Genomic DNA, 20,319 nt, shown 5'->3' with positions numbered 1-20,319 from the left:
AGAACTCCTTCAAAAACCTAAATAAAAACATAGCTCTGGGCTCTACATTAAAAAAATAGCCATTAGTAACCTGCAAGTGGCAGCATTTTTTTCTAATGAACTATGACTTTGGCTAAATTAAAATAAAAATTGTGCATTGCCTACTGATTTCCCTGTTGGCTATAGAGTATTTCAGCCATTTGAAATATATGTTTGCTTTAGAATCCTTAAATTAAAGCATTTTTACAAACAGCAATAAGAATCTTATCTCTAGAAACAATTATTTTTCTACCTTGTTTTCATTAAATCAATACCTTCTGCATTTTTTCTACTAAATTATTAAATTGCTCCCTTTTTATTTCTAAGAAAACTGTTTCAAATCCAATCAACTAAGAGAATGGATTTACTATTCTTATAGGGAATATAGTGCATTAAGAGATACCTTATGAATGGATAGTTTCCTACAACTGTTACAGTTGTGCACATCATAACCCAAGATAAGATCCTAATCTCAAAACCTGATGAGGTATCTCCATGGGTTAGCCTTGATTGTAAAAAAGTAGCACCCATTATTTACATTATAGTTGCCATGCTTTGTTCTTTTTCTTCATTTTCATGACTTCTAATAACATTTCTCCCATTTCTATTTTTCTAGCTGTATCCACTGTGCCCATTCCTTTACTATTCTTCCCCTTCATAGGTATGTTCATTGAACTTCTGTTCATATATCAACTGAATTCCTAGCACACAAAAAAGTCATATCGCAATGCTGTTTATCTGGATGACTCTGTAGCAGTCCTTGAGCTGTAAGAGTAACAAATAAGATGAAGTTTTCAATGATTCTTCTGTTTTTACATCTTATTATTGTTCTTTTTGACAACAATATTTTAAAAAATCAACAAATATATGCACACATTTATTTAGCCAAAATTCCACAGGATACATAGAGTGGCAAATAAGATATTGAAAAAATGGCATATTTTTCCCTCAAGGAATAGCCAATGTTATTTTCTTTTCTTTTCTAATGCGAAAAGAAAGATAACCAAGGAAAAAGCATAATGAAGAGAGAGAAAGTATTCTATTTATTAACTCTATTCATAATTTTTTTTCTCTCCGCCATAAATTTTAAAATTTATGATGATATTATTGGTTAGTACACTCTCAGAATAACCAAGGAAATATTTTTTAGAATTCATTTCCAAATTTTGGAAAAGTGGTAACTCCTGGCAAAAATTTCTTTTGAAAAGGAATAGACAAATCAATGGGTCTTGGTTAACGCCATGTTTAAACAGAAGCTTCGTAGTTAGAGAAAATGGATCTTTACTAGATGCAAAAAAACAAACTATAACCTTCCTTCCCTGTGACTGTTCAAGTTTACTGTCCCAACCATTCAGCCACAGCTTCAGAAGGAATGTCAAAAGTATGGGCTGCCCACCACTGGTCTAATCTGACAGGATAAAAATCAAGATCCAGTTTCTTTATAAATACTGTTTATGTTCAAATGATAACACCATATCCTCTCTTGACTTCAGTTTATGACTTGCTATCTAAACTTATAGCAAGGTCTTTAGTACTTTTCAGCTTTTCAGCAATTGTCTGAAATCAAGATGCTCAGCATTGTATAACATGTTCCTTAAATGGCTAGAATGGAATGCTAAGCAAAGCTATTTGTGCATGCTTTTCCTGAGATTTCAACTATCTTTCTCCATTCTAGTTTAGAGAATTTCTTTGATCGTGTCTCTGGATTATGCTCCAATTCACTCTTGCATATTTTCTCCAGAAACTATTTCATCAATGTGCCAGATAACATAAGAATCTTTTACAATGCATGTTCTTTCCCCTTTATAGCGGATACTACTGTCCAAGCTCACTACTAGTTTGGAGGCTTAGAGTGTCAGATTTGGTTTTTCTTATTTCAGGGTGGATATACATTTAGGTGCTGCACTGATTTACTTTAGCTCAAGTTGTTAGCAAGTTATTGAAGTTTAGTGATTTACCATCAGGCTGATCCTCTTCTCTGATCCCATCCTGTGATGTGCTGCTTTATATTGATTTCTTGTACTGTATTGTGCACTTTTGTGCAGTCTACACAGTTGGGAGATAAAAAGTTCTAGAAATAAAATATACAGTAAGTACAAAAACAATGCTGTGATTTAACATCTTGGCATTGTGTTTGTACATGTACTGTGGTGTATGGTGCATAATACAAAGCTGAGACATGTTGACCTGGAAAATGCTTTATAGCATTTACTTAGAAAATTTGAAAACAAAGGATAACACGGAGGCTGCCCTTCTTTTAAAAACCCTTCCTGTGAGAAGAAACTCACCCTTTTGGTTGTCTCCTTGACATTTGATTTTTTTATGGCTTCAGTGGTCTCTTACCTATCATCTGGCTACTTTCCTCTACCTTTTCACTATCCAGATCTCAGGAAGGTGAATTCCCTCATATTAAGCACACCAAGCTGTTCATTAAAACTGTTTTTTATCCATATATTATTCCTTAAATCACCCGTAGCTCTCTTGCCAAGGAAACTCAGAAACATTACTTAAATATTTACAATGACTTTTTTCAAGACTCACCTGTCACTGCGGTGGAATATGAGCACTATTTTATAGGTCTGCAAAAAGGAACAATAACCATTTTTGTGCATAAAAATATGGTTTTAATATTTCTGACGTAAATCTTAGGCAGACGTTACAAGTCATTCTGAGTGCTCTACTTCACAGTGATAAAAATAGAAAAGCCATTATCTGAAAGTGCTACAAATATATTTCCTTTGTAGAATAAATATTATATCAATCTTAGACTGAGAGAAAATTGAAGGGCAGTTTATTTATTGCTTAGCTTGCTTTGCTTTCGCATTTTAAAAGTTATTCCATCACAAACAGGAGACATAAGAATTCCAGAAGTGTAAATCAAATATAGAACATAAAGTCACCAACAACTTTTTAAAATGGCCAATTCATAATGTTCGTTAATTGATAATTGATTCTGCTATTTTTTTCAACACTGGGAAACAAAAAAGCTGGTAGACAGTTACCGATTTCCATTTTTTTTATTTTCATACTCATATTTTAACATCATTTGCAGACAATTTACAGAACAATGATAGGCAACCAAGCACGTTTTTTATAATTATATTTTTATCAAGTAGTTTAGGAAAATAAAGGCACAAAAATGAGAAAAGAGGTTTATAAAAGGAAAGTAAAAAAGCACAAAGTGGATAATCAGGATTAGGATTAGTTTATATTAAATATTAATTAAAATGTTAACATTTCATTAATAAGCCTTTTTGTTATTGAATGTACAACTACAAAATCACTGTTAAAATAAAGTAATACATGAATATCAACAGCAATAGTAGCATAGTGTAAATCAAAAAATGAAATAAAGTATTGCATTAATTTCTGTCTGAGCAATTAAAGGCATCAATTTACTAAGAACACACATTTCAGACATTGTGCAATTGTGCATATAATAATATAACCCTCAAATGGTTTCCAGGTAGAATTAAATTCTATGTCAAATTACTTTTGAAATACAAAATTATTTTGAACAGCAAGGCAACTGTTTTCTTTATTTGTTTGTTTTTATTCTGTAAATCCATCTGTATATTTTGAATAAGGTTGTCTGTTGAAATCTTAGTCTACATTTTAAAATTGGCCATGATGGAAAAGCCTGCACAATAGTCTTTCCAATATTGGGTTTAATTACAGTCCAGTGAAGATCTATTAATGTTACATTTGAAACACATCTGGCAATCAGTAGAAACATCTGTAAACTGGTAAATCAGCTAATCTTTATACTAAACAATTTCCACTAAAATGTGTATTACTGCCAATTGAATTTCTGTACAGAGCTGTGCAACAAATTTAAAAGTCTCTTCAATTCTGTAACTTACTTGTAATTTATTTTGCTGTTTTAAACAATATATCCTGGAATGAAATTGAACTGCCACATCAACTTAACAAATGAGGACATACTTATAAAAGTCATCAACATCTTTTAATAAGGTACTGTGAGAACATGAATAGGATGTCAAGAAGAAGTGGAAAACTATATTCTCTAAATGACCCAGGAAACTACCATCGTATTGGGTCAGGGGTTTCTATTGTGAAATGCTTAATGTCACATATGGTTAATATCTGAAACAATAAATAATGCTTAAGTCACACGTTTAAATTATTAACAAGGTGCAGGGCAATAAAGGTAGGTATAACCCAGGGGTAGGCAACCTTGGCTCTTTTATGACTCCTGGACTTCAACTCCCAGAATTCCTGAGCCAGCCATGCTGAGGCGAAAGGGAGAGGTTTCCAAGCTGAGCCATGCTGGCTCAGGAATTCTGGGAGTTGAAGTCCATGAGTCATAAAAGAGCCAAGGTTGCCTACCCCTGGTATAACCTTTTGTACGTGTGTGTAGACAGATTAGAAAGCCTGCATATTTTGCTTTCCAGAGTCTGCGTGAAGCCTTTCCCTATTTCATTTTGAGGTGCTTGGGAAGAAGGCAGTATTGCCTGAAAGTTCTTAGAGACTGGATGTTCTCCATCTACTGCACTGTAATGAATAATAAAGGAACTTGTTATGAAGCTGTTGATGCCTGCAGTGTGTTGGCTGGAAAATCTAAAAGCAGAGCCATCAAATTCTCCCTGATATTTCTCATGCCCAAGAAATATTACATTGGGTCAAAATATCAGAACTTTTTCTCTTAAGCCTACCTGAAAAAAAGTTTCTAGTTCTTTAGCCAGCAGTTCCAAGAAAAAATGGAGCCTATTAAACTGCCCTCTTAATTAAATCTGGCAGGAAATGTAGGAGAAAAATAAAACTGCAATTCTATCTACAATTCATAAAAGGCTGAGGAAATCAAAGGATGATAAAAGTGCTGGGCTGATCTACTGCATAGGAGAAAAGACTTTGGAAATATACAACGATCTCCACAATGTTTATGCAGATCCATCAAGCAAGACACTAGCGGAAGATTCTGCTGGATATAAAATGCATGGACAGCCCAGGAGAATCCTTGTTTTTGAATAATTCTTGCTTTGGCAACTTTCTCATATGAAATAATAAGTATGGCCTTGTTTACCACAGTTCTCAGAGAAAAATCTGAACATTATAAATTTGGAGCCTTTACAGATTTAATGCTGAAAGAATTGTTTATGTATCTTGATTACCTTTTCCTTTTCCTTCTCAAGGACTGGTTTAGGTAAATAGTTTCATTGTATTTTATTCTATGTTCTGTTAATTACTTTGCTAACAAAGAGGCATTACAGTCAAATGCCATGTTAGTTTACAAAAGCCACAAATTAGAAGTTGTGCTTATGTGTTTTAATAAAATTTGTTAGTCTGAAAAGATGCTATCAGACGCCTCATTATTGATAATAAGGAAAGTTTATTGATAAAAAATATTTTAGCCCTCTTTGTTTTCATTTAATTAATACGTCAAAAGAGAAAAGATCATTTTTGTAATTATTGTCATATATGAAATTTGGGAGTAGTAGTGGTATCTGTGTATTGTATCTGTGGGTCTTCATGTTACGTTTAACTTTGCCAAATGAATAAATACGAATTAGGTTTCTTTTAAAAAAAAATAATATCTAGGTGAAAAAGAGTCAAATCTGATTAACATCCTAATATTACTGTCTAATAATATAGTTTATCACTGAAGTGTTATTGGCAGGGATCCCCACAAGTTGCCTATATTAACTAGGCTTGCTTATTACAAAGAATTGGAACTGTGAGGGAACAAATCTGTAGCTTTTTACAACCGAATATAAAAATCCAAAAAAACCATCACATTTTGATCCAGAAGTAATAAAATATACAAGATAATTTTGTTTAGTATTCTTTTTATCACTTCTTTAAAGCCACTACTGGATTATTAAAAATGATTAAGGTTCTAACTTTGCCTGTGTAAGACAATATAGGCCTTTTCAGGATTATAGGATCAGGGCCTAAAATTCTAAATTAATAGTGACAAGTATGTTATATTTCTGGGCATATATTCAGGTTGGCTCTGAGCATAACTAACAATTAGCATGGCAAGAAAACAAGAAGAGAGTACATAAACACACACGGGCATACATACGCTGGCACTTTTGTTTGCAATGAATTCTCACAGTCTAAAATTAATGCCTTCATTTCTGGAATACTTTGCTGGTGCCTTTGGACAAATGCACTTCTTTGCTAGGGAAACAAACAGGAAGCACAATAAACACATATACAAACTGTATTTCCTTCAAAGAGTTTAGGAGAACATACAAGGATTTTTTTAAAATTATCACACTAATGCTATGAAGACAGTACAAATACTGTGAGACTCCATTATTAACCCTACGGAAATTACCGTAACTAGCTGAACAGAGCTTAGAACCAGTTTTTTATCTAGAAATACTTGAACCCTGTCCTCATTTTGTCCAATACTCTTCAAATGCCCCAGGATTAGCAAGCCATCTGAATATTCAGAGAATTATATTCTCCCTATGGATAAGGCAGAGGGCACTGAATTAACTACTTAGAGCAGTGGTTCTCAACTTTTTCTTCACCATGGGTCTCTTTTAAATACCTTTTGTGGCCACACACCATGACCACGTACCACCAAGACTTAAATCAAGATTTAAATCATAACATTTCTTCAAGAACTACTGATTTAAGAGGAATGGCTTCATGCCATTTTCAAATACACATTTCTATCTACCTTCAGCAATGATCAACTGAATAACTTTAGATGAAACAGAGACTATGATTAATAAATCAGGCTGGGCCAAATCATATGTAATGTAGGAAAATCACGATTAAGATTCTTGCATTTTGTTTTATTGGAAGGGTACCTATAGGACTGATTTGAAGGTTTTCTGAGATGAGAGAGCACTTCCATACCAGAACTGTTTTCATTTCCCTAATCCTTCCAAACCAGTTTAAAGCCAATCATCTTTACCTCAAGCACAAGTACATCACAAACAAACAGCGCTTCCTTCAGCTGAAAATAAAGTCATTTGATGAATTTCATGGTCACTGAGTCTAGGCACAATCTGGAATAGTACCTCATGCAAAAGTAAACTCAAAATTATTTCCTAATGACTATCTTCCTTGTAGCTATGATGGGAAACTGCTAGAGAAAGTCTTTTGTTAAAAAAAAGAGAGAGTGGAATCTATACCACCATCTGTCTCCTGCATGTAAAAGCCAATTGGGAAATGGATCATGGATAAGCTTCACAGAGCCACAAAATGTCAACGAAAATATTAGGTATGTTTCAAAGAAATTGCAGCTGCTTCAGCTTTCAGTGCTCATAATCAATTCAGCTCTCAAAAGCAGCCAACTCTGGTTGATCAGAGAAGTCCAGAGATGGCACTGAACTGATGCAAAATTCTCATGCAGAAATGCTCCCAAGACAATGTTGTTTTACACTCCAGCTCATGCCATTCATCTTATATAATTTTACTGGAACTCCAAAAGAATGCAAAATCAGGAAGAACCTTTTTGTACCCCATTTCCCACCCTCAGAGCATTTCCTCCATACGCAAGAAAATCCTGCGAGACACCTAATATAAAAACAAAACAATAGAACCGCTTTCTCCATGGGCTGCCATGTAGATGGGTAAGAATTATGGCAACTGAAGTTTAACATATCTAAACTAGAGAAATATTTACCGTAAGTCCTTTCACAGATTCCCTCACTGCATCTACTTTAGTCCTAATTTAAACGAATCAAGCAGATAAGAGAAGAAAGAAAGTATTCTAACATTCTCTTGAGAATAGTGAATCGATGCTCTTCAGGGGTGGTATGCAGTGCTTTCTTTGTAAAAAAAAAAAGGTGCCAGAACTCATACACGTCATACAACCCGCCTTGCCTACCCTACAAGGTTCCATCCAAAAAAGGTGCCGGAACTCCGTTCTGGGCGTTCTATGACAAGAAAAGCCCTGGTGGTATATATGCCAGTTAGTCTGCTAGCATTCCACAACAAAATCAAAATCATCTTGAGAGGAAGAATGATATAGTCTTCTGGGTAGCACTAGAAGATACATTCCCAATGTATCACCATGCCAAAGTTTTATTGCTCCAAAATGGAACAGAAATAAAGCAAATCAAGCCTTCTTTTCCTGAACAGTTTTTAGTTCTCACAGAGGTGGATACAAAAGTTAATTTCTATTCCTCCACATATCACCAAAGGCGTCTTTCAATAATGGAACCGATATAGTCCTGTTTCAATTGGTTCCAGTGTAAGCTTCCCTAAACATGATTTGCAGAGCCAATGCTGTATTAAGCTAGGAAATAAGGAAACTGTAATTCATAGCATCTGGAGGCCACTCAGAGAAGATTAAGGAAAACAAGAGATTGAAATTGCACAACATTTAACATCTGACCATAAAGCAGCATATTTCATTTTTAGCTAGGAACTGAAAAATGAACTGAAAACAGGTTTTTCTGTTAGAAAAAGTGCTTGTCATTTTTAAAATTCTAAATCTAAATCCTTATAGATCAATCTACAAATCCTTGAGAAATCCAACCTCAGATACGAAGTCATGCTACTAGAAAGGTAATCTTCTGTCCACAAGGATCAGTGTTTAGTCGCACAGCTTCCCTCTAAAGGCTGAATCTTCCTGTCTCGGCTGAATCACAACTGTGTGATGCAGACAGCTGGGCCTGAATATTAATATTTTTAATATACTGTATAACATAGATAAAATGCAACCTGATCCCACTAAGGTTAGCATATAACCTTATGTTAAGCATAGATTATATGGCTATTATACTTTGGATCCCAATAGAATTAAGGAGGGTAACAAGGGCCTTGATTCTCTTTTGTAAAGCTCATTTGCTTTAGATTTTTGCAAGAAAGTCAGAAAATTAAGTTAGACCATGGGGATAACATCAAGCATCTTTAAATAGCTAGGGATGGTTTTCCAAGTCACGGGAAAGTGCAATGACCTGCTTCATATCTATCTATCTATCTATCTATCTATCTATCTATCTATCTATCTATCTATCTATCATCCATCCATCCATCCATCCATCCATCCATTGACATGTATGCAGCCATCTCAGAATAACAGAGTTGGAAGGGACTTTGGAAGTTTTCTAGTCTAACTCTCTGATCAAAGCAGAAGCTCCTACACCATTTCAGACAAATGGTCATCCAATCTCTTCTTAAAAATACCAGCAATAGAACATATTGGCAATTACATTTTTAATATAACTAGAGGAATCAAATATGTCCCTACTAATAATTACAGTATTGGAAGCCAAGGTGCTCATATGAACATTTTCAAACTGGTGAAAATCAAGTCGCACCATTGAAACACAAGAACTGCAGTCTTCATGCAAGCATGCAGTATGAAGCACCTACAAAAGGGATGAAGCTTATGATAAAATGGAACTTTTGACATTTTCTTCTCCCTGCTACATCCCTCCCACTGTATCACTTTTAGGATGATTATGTCATCTTTCCTGGGTCAAAAGTAAACCTCAGCTACACAGTTAGTACATAGAAAGAACAATGTACCTAACAGCTTGCAGAACTCAGTTGAACCAGTCCTGTTCCGTATATATTTCTTCAACTTGAAGAATTTCTTCTAATTTCTTTGCCTGAAAAACAAGAGTACAAATCCAGTTGCTCAGACAAACTGAAATAAATCAAATATTTGCAAGTATCAGCATCTCATAAATTGACTAAAATGTTTAGGAAAAAATACCCAAGTAGCTAGGCTAAGTTATCTCACACCATTGAATCCATGTTTCCTGGAAGTTTCCAAATGATTGCTCATGCTTTTATTTTTGTTCCCTGCAGTAGCCTTCTGCAATTTAATGTCCCCCAGATGTATTGGGACTGCAACTCCCATCCTGGCTGGCAATCCTGAGATTTGCAATCCCTGCAATACCTAAAACATGCCAGACTGAGAAGGTATTCTACAATTACAGGAAGCATAATTGTTGCTTCATTCCATCTGCTTTGGGGAGGCTCAAAGGATCTGTATTTCATTCAGGGAAGCTCCTTGGCTATGAAAAGGTCTCTCTCTGAAGAAGCATTTAGTTCCAACTCTACCACTATTTAGAAAAATAGTAAAGACAGTCTATTTTACTAGGCTTTTAATTGTTGATTGGTTTTTAGTTTTACTGAACTGAGTGTTTGTTTCGCATGTTGCATCTTTGTTTGGAATAGGGCAAGCTTCTTTGGGTGCTTTCATAACAATGGTGGGTGTTGGAACATTTTAAAATCCAGATGAAATGGAAAACCAGTTACCACTGAATGATTTTAATTAAGGAAATGCGTGAATCTTTTCCACAGAACAGGGAGATCTTACCTACTGCTTCTAAGCTCAAGGTTAAACCTGCGTCCAATTTGTTGTGTGGCTTCTTGCTGATAAACAAGTAACAGAGGACACACACCGTGATGAGAAAAGCCAGCAAGACCGTTGCTGCAACCGACAAGCCAATAAGCGCTCCAATACTGAGAAAAGAAAGCGCAATGAGCTGATGAATTTAAGAACATTGTCAAACCCTTTGAAAGGCATTAGTGCTGCATTTATTTAATGGAGACCAACAGATGTTTATAGATTTCCCTTGACAGTTCTCATAGAAGCTGAATTATGTTATAACAATTCACCAAAAGCCTTTTCTGACTGGATTAGACATGTAGAGCAAACGTCATCTAAGGTGCTGCTTTTATTGTATTTCCTTGAATTACTGCATTTGATGTTGCTCTTGGCTAAACGTGTATAAATCAAGACACATTCCTGTCAAACTCATGGAATTAAATCCAGGTAAAATCCATTTAAGTGAAGTCCTTCTTAAATCTTTGTCTTCTGTTAACCAAATAATTTGATAAAGGGAGGAAATGTCGGCACACTCTTGAAGGATCTCAAATAGGCAAAGGATTCCCTTTAGGCAAAGGATTCCCTTTCGCATGCTTGTCCTTAAACTTTGCAAAGAATCAATAGTAAAATAAAGCAAGATAAATCAATGGAAAATAGAAAGTAGCACGGTTCAGTAAGCCTAGGGAGACTTTTAACTTTGATTTGGAGTACCACAAGTATAACGAACTGCTGATCATCTTTTATGCGTTTTCTTTATAAATTAAATAATGTAGCTGGTAGCATTCTGAGCAGAAATGAAGCTAAGAATAATTTACATCACTTCATCCAATGGATTCAAAATTAAGTGAAAAGCTGAATGCAGACTCTTGTCATTTCTGTTGCATCCATAGGGCAAACTAATAAAGGTAGGGGAACTGTATATATCTTAAGTCCTTATTTATTCTGTTTGGATATAAATCAAGATGACAGTTTACTTACTATATCAAAAGAAATAGGCAAAAGAGGCACTTTTATTTTGTTGCTCTCCAGAGCAATCCAGGCTTGCGGGGAAAACATGTAAAAATAGCATAAAAACCCCATAGAAATGATGAAAAGCAGGAAACATAGGTTTTACGTCATGCTCTTTTTTGGTATGGGGTAGATCCCTCACTTCTTAACAGGACAGATAAATCATATAACACATACAACTACCTCACAAATCTAGTTTGTATCTGAGCACGACACATATTATTCCATTGGGTAGTTTCCATTCACCAAAATTAAAAACCACAGATCCTAAGAGCATAGTATTAATAACTTTGCATATAACAGGCAAGTTGAATTCAGAACTTAAATTCTCCACATTATGAATGAAAACCCAAATCGAGACTTTTGATCTATTGCAGTGATCTTCTATTTTTTTTAAAAAAAATGTTTTTATTATTAAAGAACACTTGAAAATGGCATTAGGAATCCCAACTACTGTTTACAACAGGGGTCTTCAAACTTGGCCCCTTTAGGACTTGTGGACTTCAACTCCCAGAATTCCTCAGCCAGGCTCGCTGGCTGAGGAATTCTGGGAGTTGAAGTCCACAAGTCATAAAAGGCCCAAGTTTGAAGACCCCTGGTTTACAAGGTCTACTCCAATGTCTCAGCATTCTATATATTTTTTATTCCATCTCTGATATTTTCACCAAGTGATGTAAACAAGAAACAAAACTTTACTGCAGAAATCCAAACAATTTTGCCCGCTATTTTACATAGATGTTAAATCATAATGGGGGAAAATAGAGCAGGGTTTTTCACAGATTGTACCACTTTTAGAAACATGACAATATTGGGGTAACACCAGTGCTTAGCCAGGTGTCAAAAACTTGATGACCAAAAAAAAAATAAGGGGGGGGAATTTTGGGTTTTACTGATTAGATTCATTTGCTGTTATAGAAATGTCTAGTTTATACTATTATGGAAAAGAAAAAAGTTGAGATTCGATGTTAATGCTTCGTTCTACTGCAACAGAGGAAGTTGGAAGTCAATGCCTTTCCTTTTCCTTTTCCCTTCTCCCCCTCACTTTTCTTTCCCTTTTTCCACCCCAGTGTGTCCTACTATTGGCTTTTGTATTTTTGTATTTCATTCTACAATCTAATAAAATAAAACCGTAAAAAAGGGGAAAAAGTACCCATTTTACTCCTCCTTTAATATCCTCTCTTCTCTCTTCCCCCTTCCTCCTTTTATATCCTCTCCACTCTCCCCTCCTCCTCCTTCTTTTCTCGTCTAGTTGTGCTGGAAGCACCGATCAGCTGGAAGTGTATGCACCAATCCTGGGCTCTCAGCACAGCCCCGGAAACATTGCTGCTCCAGCTGAATTCTGCCTGAAGACTGCATGTGGCTGCCGGCCACCACCCAGGCTGCTGGAAGTGCCGATCAGCTGTAGCCGTGCGCGCCGATCCTGGGCTCTCGGCAGAGCCCCAGCAACACCGCAGCTCCAGCTGATTCTCCCCCAGGCCTCTCTGGCGCTTCCGCCGCTTCATCTCATCCACTTTTATACTTTTTTTTTTACACTTTTTTTTACAGTGCTTTTCAACACATCATACACGTAACACCTGCCAGGAGCCGAAGTACCACCAGTGGAATTGATATGTGACCCCCCCCAAATTAAATAACAATAAATATTATTTGTTTATACATAGTATAAATGGCCAGAATCCCAGGAGATTGCCATGCCTCTTAAGACCATAATGTTCTCATTAGAAATCCTGTTTAATTTAGGCAAAAATGTCAAACCTTCATGAGATACAGTAACCTCACAAACTTTTTACCATTAAATATATACCTAAAGAATCTAGTGTCTAAACCAGGGCTTTTCAACCAGTGGTACGGGTACCACCTGTGGTACATTGGCATCTGGCAGGTGGTATGCAACCATCCTAGAAAAGTGGTAGCAGGGGAGGGAAATGAGCTGAAACAATGGCAGCACCACACAAGCCTGAGCGAGAGATGGCTGGAGCTGCAGGGCTGTCAGGGTTCAGTGGAAGTGCCAGGATCAGTGCCAGGCTCCAGCTGGAGCTCTGCACTGATCCTGGTGTGTCTGCTGAGCCCAGAAGAAGCGCTGATCAGCTGGAATGTTGCAGCATCTCCAGGGTCTTGTGATTTACATTCAGATGCTAGGCAACTGATTCATATTTATGATGGTCACAGTGTCCCAGGGTCATGTAAAGTGACCAAAACCTGATGCAAACACCCAGCAGACGGGGGGAATAAAAACCAAACTCCCCCACCCCACCCCAACCCCACTGCCAATCCTCAGCAGAAATGCTCACAGCAATGAAAAGTTCGGACAGGAGGAAGAGTGCCGCCAGGCAGGCAGGTGTCTTGCTTGGCTGTGGCTTGGGGGGGCACTTTTTTTAGTGCCACTGTAACTTTGAAAAGTCACTAAGCAAACTGTTGTAAGTCAAGGACTATCTGTAGTTCATCACTTTTTTCCTTTTTTTTTTTGGTCAAGTTTTTCACACCTTGCTAGGCGACTGGTGATACTCGGATGTTGCCATATCCTAAAAGTGATACAATGGGTGAAAAGGTTGAAAAGCCCTGCCATAGAGATTCTGCCTGGGAGGCAGAGTTTAAAAAGGGATCAGCCTAGAATCCTTATATAGACACATACAATCTTCAGCAGAAATGCTCACAAGAATGGAAACCTCAGACAGGAGGAAGAGCGCCACCGGGTGGGCAGGCAGGTGTCTTGCTCGGCTGTGGCTTGGGGGGCACTTTTTTCAGTGCCATTGTAACTTCAAACAGTCCTCTTTTTTTCCTTTTTTTTTGGTCATCAAGTTTTTGACACCTTGCTAGGCGACTGGTGATACTCGGATATTGGCATATCCTAAAAGTAGTACAATGGGTGAAAAGGTTGAAAAACCCTGTTCTAAACAAAGGACTATTTGTATTCTCTTCATTAATCACCATTCATCTTCAAACCACAGATTGGGAATTACTGCTCTAAGGTACCAATGGGTCAAACCAGGGGTCTTCAAACTTGGCCCTTGTATGACTTGTGGACTTCAACTCCCAGAATTCCTCAGCCAGCGTGCCCAACTCATAAAAGGGCCAAGTCTGAAGACCCCTGGGTCAAACAATAGAAAAGCAAGGCCAGATGATTTGCAACCTGCATTACAGGACAATATGCAGGTGAACGAAATTACTTGGGTAAGATTTATAGGTCAGATAATGGTAGATAGAAAGGCTGCAGCTTCTTAGACCAAAGAAATCAGCTGATCCACTAAAAAACTGCCTTGGTTTGAACCGCCCCACTGAGCAACCTACTAAAGACAAGCCATATAGATTTCTTGTACTCTCCCTGACAAAGCCTGACCTTCTGCTTGATCAGGATCGTCCACCAGCCCCTGATCCTTTTAATCTTTGCCTTGGAATCAGTTTCCTGAGATCGGCCTACCCAATTTCCTCTTTAGACTTTTGCATCATTTTGTTTTAGCACTAGACTAAAGCATTTGCCAGTGACCCTGCAAGATTGTACACTGTTTTTATGCTGATCATAAAATGCCAAGGGCTAAATCTCACAGGCATACTTTTGGGTTGTTCATGAAGTGATTACATAATGGATTCAAAGGAAGAAAATCTAAAGGCAGGTAGTCATGGAATTCTTGGTTAAAATTCTGCATAAACTTTTTGCCTTTCCTCGTTCAATATGAGAGTTGTTCCAGTTTTCCTTCTTCTCATGAGATTTTCAGCATGACAAATTCAAACCATACAAAAAATGTCACGCAGTCGAATTAACCCTGATGTCTCAAGTCTCCATTCTCTCACTGAATTAATAGCAAAGAAAGGTCCAGGGTGACTTGCATTCATAGATATTTGTAGTCACGGCTTTGCAAATTTGCCAGCAATTAGTATACAAATACCTTTTTATTACATGTCAGGTTTCTCCCAGCTATGCCATGTTTATTTTTAGTTTTTAGTTTTATTAAATTTTTATACCGCCCTTCTCCCGAAGGACTCAGGGCGGTGTACAGGGCAATAAATATCAGAATATAAATACAAAAGTTAAAAAAAGTTAAAAGAATTAAATAATCATGCCCAATATAATACAATGATTAAAACTATGTTAAAATTAGATCCAACCCCAAACCCATCAAACCAGGCCAGATTGTTCAAATAAATAAGTTTTTAAATCGCGCCGGAAGGAGCGAAGGTCGGGGGCCATCCGGAGCTCAACCGGCAAGCGGTTCCATAGGTCTGGCGCGCCCACAGAGAACGCCCTCCCCCTGGGGGCCGCCAATCGACATTCTCTGATCGGAGGCACCCTGAGGAGGCCCACTCTGTGGGAGCGCACTGGACGGAGGGAGGTTGATGCCGGCAGCAGGTGCTGCCGTAGGTAATCCGGACCCATGCCATGTAGGGCTTTATAGGTCTGATGGACTGATTCTAATTCATTCTGTAGGTCTACTAGGATAATAATAATAATAATGTTGGAAGGGACCTTGGAGGTCATCTAGTCCAACCCACTGCTCAGGCAGGAAACCCTATACCATTTCAGACAAATGGCTGTCCAGTCTCTTCTTAAAAACTTCCAGTGTTGGAGCATTCACCACTTCTGGAGGCAGGTTGTTCCACTGGTTCGTTGTTCTAACTGTCAGGAAGTTTCTCCTTAGTTCGAGGTTGCTTCTCTCCTTCACTAGTTTCCATCCATTGCTTCTTGTCCTGCTTTCAGGTGTTTTGGAGAATAGCTTGACTCCCTCTTCTTCGTGGTAGCCCCTGAGATATTGGAACACTGCTATCATGTCACCCCTCACCCTTCTCTTCGTTAGACCACACATACCCAATTCCAGCAACCATTCCCTATATGTTTTAGCCTTCAGTCCCCCAATTGATTATTGTCAATGACCAGGAAATAGGGTGGGGAGAAAGTGTTCCGATTGCTACTCAACTGTCCCATTGGGGATCCACTCAACTAAAGAGATATTTTTCCTGGAATATTTTTCTCCATAGCCCCCAGCTAGATTCAACCATTTTCAAACTCGGGCATATTCCATTTTGATTTTACCCTGCTCATAAATAGTATCCTTTTACTAGATTTTTTTTTCCAATCTTACCCTAGGGAGAAAAGAAAGGGATCCTTAATTACACCAGGTCCTTTGTTGGTGTAGTTACCAGAATCTTGGGAAGGGGTGTCATAAAGAACAAACTGTCCCAGTCGATTGCTTTGAAGGCTGTCACTGCCTTTCTTACAATATAATTCCTGCTTCAGGGCAACACACCCACAGCTCTTCAATTCCCAAATCACTTTCACACCTGCTGGTTGAGAAATAAAAAGGAATAAAAATCACTGCCTCCTCTTGCTAGCAATGCAGTGAAAAAAAATGCCCTCATACACACCATACAAAAACGAAAAGAAAACAGAGGGAATCTAAACAGCAATATTGGAACAGTGCTATCACGTCACTGCTGATCATTCTTTTCATTAAACTAGACATACCCAGTTCCAGCAACCGTTCTTTATATGTTTTAGCCTCCAGTCCCCTAATCATCTTTCTTGCTCTTCTCTGCATTCTTTCTAGAGTCTCAACGTCTTTTTGATATTGTGGCGACCAAAACTGCTTACATAAAGCTATTGTTATTTAAAACAATTTGAGCCACAGTTATTCAAGAATCTTGCTTTATGAGTCTATATTCTGTGTTGTTGACTGATACACCCCAAAGACAAGCAAAAGGCTGGGTTCAGAATTGTCCAATAACTAGGATAAATCTTTCAACAATATTTTGGCAAACCATTTTGGAATAAGGAAATAAAGAAAGGTTCCTTGGGAAAATTAATATGCATCATTTAAAGCCAGTAAAAATGTAGTGAATTATGAACTTTTGAGAGATAAAAGAGTTATGGCTGTCTATAATTACACACTGCATAGAGTATGAGCTCTTTTTATTAAGAGTATCTCCAATGCAAAAATTTTATCTGCTGCAGATAAAACCAATAACATTTAATAAACTGATCTGTAGAAACTGTGGGCAGCTGAGTTACCGCAAAGAACTGGGCTATTTTTCCTCATTTTTGCCTTTGATTCTGTCATTTTAATATACATACGTACTCACAAAGGCTTCTAAGTTAATAGCTCACCATCAGAAAACTGTCCAATGAAAAGTAGAGACTCTCCTCTCAAGTGAAATGATCACAGTTTCCCAGATAACAGGCTAGGGCAAAACAGAGTGGTTTTTTTTTTCTTTTACTGTGTAACTGAAACACTAAAATGAAACTTCTGATCAATCACGTTGGCTTGCTGAATTGCTGTGCTGCACTTCTTGACTTGACTTGAATCATGCCATCTGCAAGGCTGCTCGATGTTTGTGCTGGTTAGTTCAAACCAGTCACAAACAATATGCACAGCTGCCAGAAAACTCCCACACTGACAGTATGTTTGACAGCATCACCTTGTACTCACATCAATTTTATGAACTGGATTAACTTACAAGAACTAAGCAAATTTAATTTCTAGAGAATATCCATGAGTCAGTTGACTTTTCAATATGATTAATGAAACATACCTGGCAAATCCTTAATTTGCTGTATTTTATATCTTCATAACTACCGAAAAGGCAAATTTGTATTTCTTGTGTTCTCCGAGAGGAGAGAGGGTGCTTCAGCTTTCTGAATCTCATTCTGATCAGCTTACTGAGTGACACCAGCCTTACTCTCTCAGATTGAGTCAAAATCTTGTTTCTGGAGTACTGGAACAAGTCCTGAAATTAGGCAGTTTTCCACATACTGTAGTTAGCACAGTCTTCTAAATAACTATTCATGGCATTGCCTGGAGTAATTATGAATCACCTTTAGGTGTTCAAGCACAGAAGAACCAAACAAAGACTATAGTATTTTCAATAGAAGAGAATATATATAGCTTAGGGATGAGATGTGGAGTCCTGTGTCCTCTCTGAGCTTGATTGTTTGCTCATAAACATTTCATTTCCATGCCAGGTAACAATATCAGTGTTAGCATTGATGATATTACCCAGTCAGGTAATGAAATGTCTGCAAGCAAACAACTAAGCTCAGAGAGAACCAAACACTTCACTACAATATCTGTCTAACTAATGCTCCAAATGGAATGGTTTTACATCAGAACTATCTCTTCTATGAACTGCGATTATTACCTTTTTTTAGCTATCTTACTAACATTCAGGTTTCATTGGCTTTTTAAAGCTTACATTCGAACTCTACAGGGGGAAAAATAATTATTGTACATTAAAGTATCTCCTATAGGTGTTGTCATTTTATGCTGTTGCAAATAAATACCTCTCACTTCGCCATACTCTTTCCGAAAAGTGTTTGCATCCTGAAACTGTAAAGGAAAATTTACCTATTTCAAGTAACTTCCAAACAACCGTGGCAATTAGGTCAGAAAGCCTAATCCCTCTCCAGGCACCACAATTGCAGAGGACTGTTATCATCTGCAATTAGAATTTTCATTAGTGAGTGGGAAAGATGGGAATCCAACACGTCTTGAAAGGCAAGCCAAATTGAGCTCAGGAATAAGGAAGAATGGATTACCAGGTTCCATGTTACAATTGTCACATCCTCTTCATTTGTCGCTTTACAGTAACATTAGATCTGTCACACTCTGTTCCTTCTGCAACCGAGATCAGCAACTTCCCACGTTTGCTTTGGGGCTAGAGCGCCGATCCTCTGGTGTTCACTCTAGAGAGGACACCAAGGTAATATCTACCTCCTGAGCATGTGCAGAGTGCATAACAACATCACCTTATTCCCCGATGGTTCGGATCCTGCTCTGAAAGCAGCAGCAACCGCCCCCTTATCCCAACTTATGTACCTTCTGGGTTAGGACAAGCCGGCAAACGCCCACCCGATTCTCACCTGAGCCACCACATATAGTTGTGCTCGTAAGGGAAAAAGCTGTTAGGGTCGTCGCAACAATATTTGATATCCTGGAAGCCGCAGCAATAGATCGCATCCGCCTCGCCGTCTTCCCGCGGACAGCTGAAGGAGCCCACCAGCACTTTATCGGCGTTCACGTAGCTGCTGCAATAGGCGCTCATGGTGCGCTGCCCGCCCGGGGATGGCCGAGCCTCGTGCGGAGCTCTTCGTCGCTTTGGCTACTTTCGGGGACGACAAACGGCTGGATGCGAACCCAGAGCCGAGGCAGCGGAGAAATCGCCTCGACGCCTGGGGCTTTGACGGCTCTGTTTTCTCCTCCGCCAGCGACTCTCCCGAAGCGGCTCCTTGCAGCCTTTCGCGACGCGACGCCCCGCCCTGTGACCCAGGGCCCCGCCCCTCCGATTCAAGCTTTCGACTTCAGTCTATAATATTTTATAAACGGAAAGAGAAGCGGGGTGACGTCCAACAGCGTGTTTTTTTTCCTGTTTTCCGTGCTTAAAAATAAAAAATAAAAAATTCACTCTGAGAAAGATGCGGTTGCCAATTCCTGTTTGGGGCACAGGAGCAACCTAACAATTTACCTAAGATCTGTAGCTTCAAAATCTGGAGGTTCTTTAATTAGAAGTCCGATCTTTGATGGCCGAGGGTTTTAACCACGCAGTGGCGTAGCGTGGGTTGTCAGCACCCGGGGCAAGGCAAGTAATTTGCGCCCCCTAACCTGTGGATTTTAGCACTCGAGTCTCTTCCACTAGCTCAGGAATTCTGGGAGTTGAAGTCCATGAGTCATAAAAGAGCCAAGGTTGCCTACCCCTGAGTTAGGTTCAAGGCAAAAAAGGGTCTCTGGAGAAGAGGGAAAATGCTAGTTTAAAACTGAAACAAGGCAACTTTAAGGTGCCTCAGCTGTGATTTAGGATGAGACAAAGAGAGGACATGGCGTTGAAAATGGTTAATGGGGCATGTTTGTTCCACTCTTAGTGGACGTCAGGATAAACCCCACGAGAGAATGACCTTACAACAGATGTGAATAGGCTTGGACTACGTTTGTAGATTGAGTGCATACATCACATGGAGCTATGATGGGCTTCATCAAGATTTATGATCCCACAATTGGCTAGTTTTCTCCATCTTGTCCTAAACCCTGGATACCAAC

General features: G+C 38.3%; 1 protein-coding gene across 1 annotated transcript; it reads right to left on the bottom strand.

Moving 5' to 3' along the window:
- Window positions 1-9,497: 9,497 nt before the first annotated feature.
- Window positions 9,498-19,330, bottom strand: SHISAL2A (shisa like 2A; the record flags this gene model as incomplete). Its single annotated transcript, XM_083360229.1, has 3 exons — window positions 9,498-9,563; window positions 10,284-10,425; window positions 19,149-19,330. The coding sequence occupies 3 exons, from the start codon at window positions 19,328-19,330 to the stop codon at window positions 9,498-9,500; spliced, it is 390 nt and encodes a 129-aa protein (XP_083216355.1).
- Window positions 19,331-20,319: the final 989 nt, after the last annotated feature.

The sequence above is a fragment of the Vipera ursinii genome, assembly GCF_947247035.1.
Source record: "Vipera ursinii genome assembly, chromosome: 3".
Classification (NCBI taxonomy): Eukaryota; Metazoa; Chordata; class Lepidosauria; order Squamata; family Viperidae; genus Vipera; species Vipera ursinii.
The sequence above is the reverse complement of the archived record's forward strand: the minus strand, read 5'-3'. Positions and strand labels throughout refer to the sequence as shown.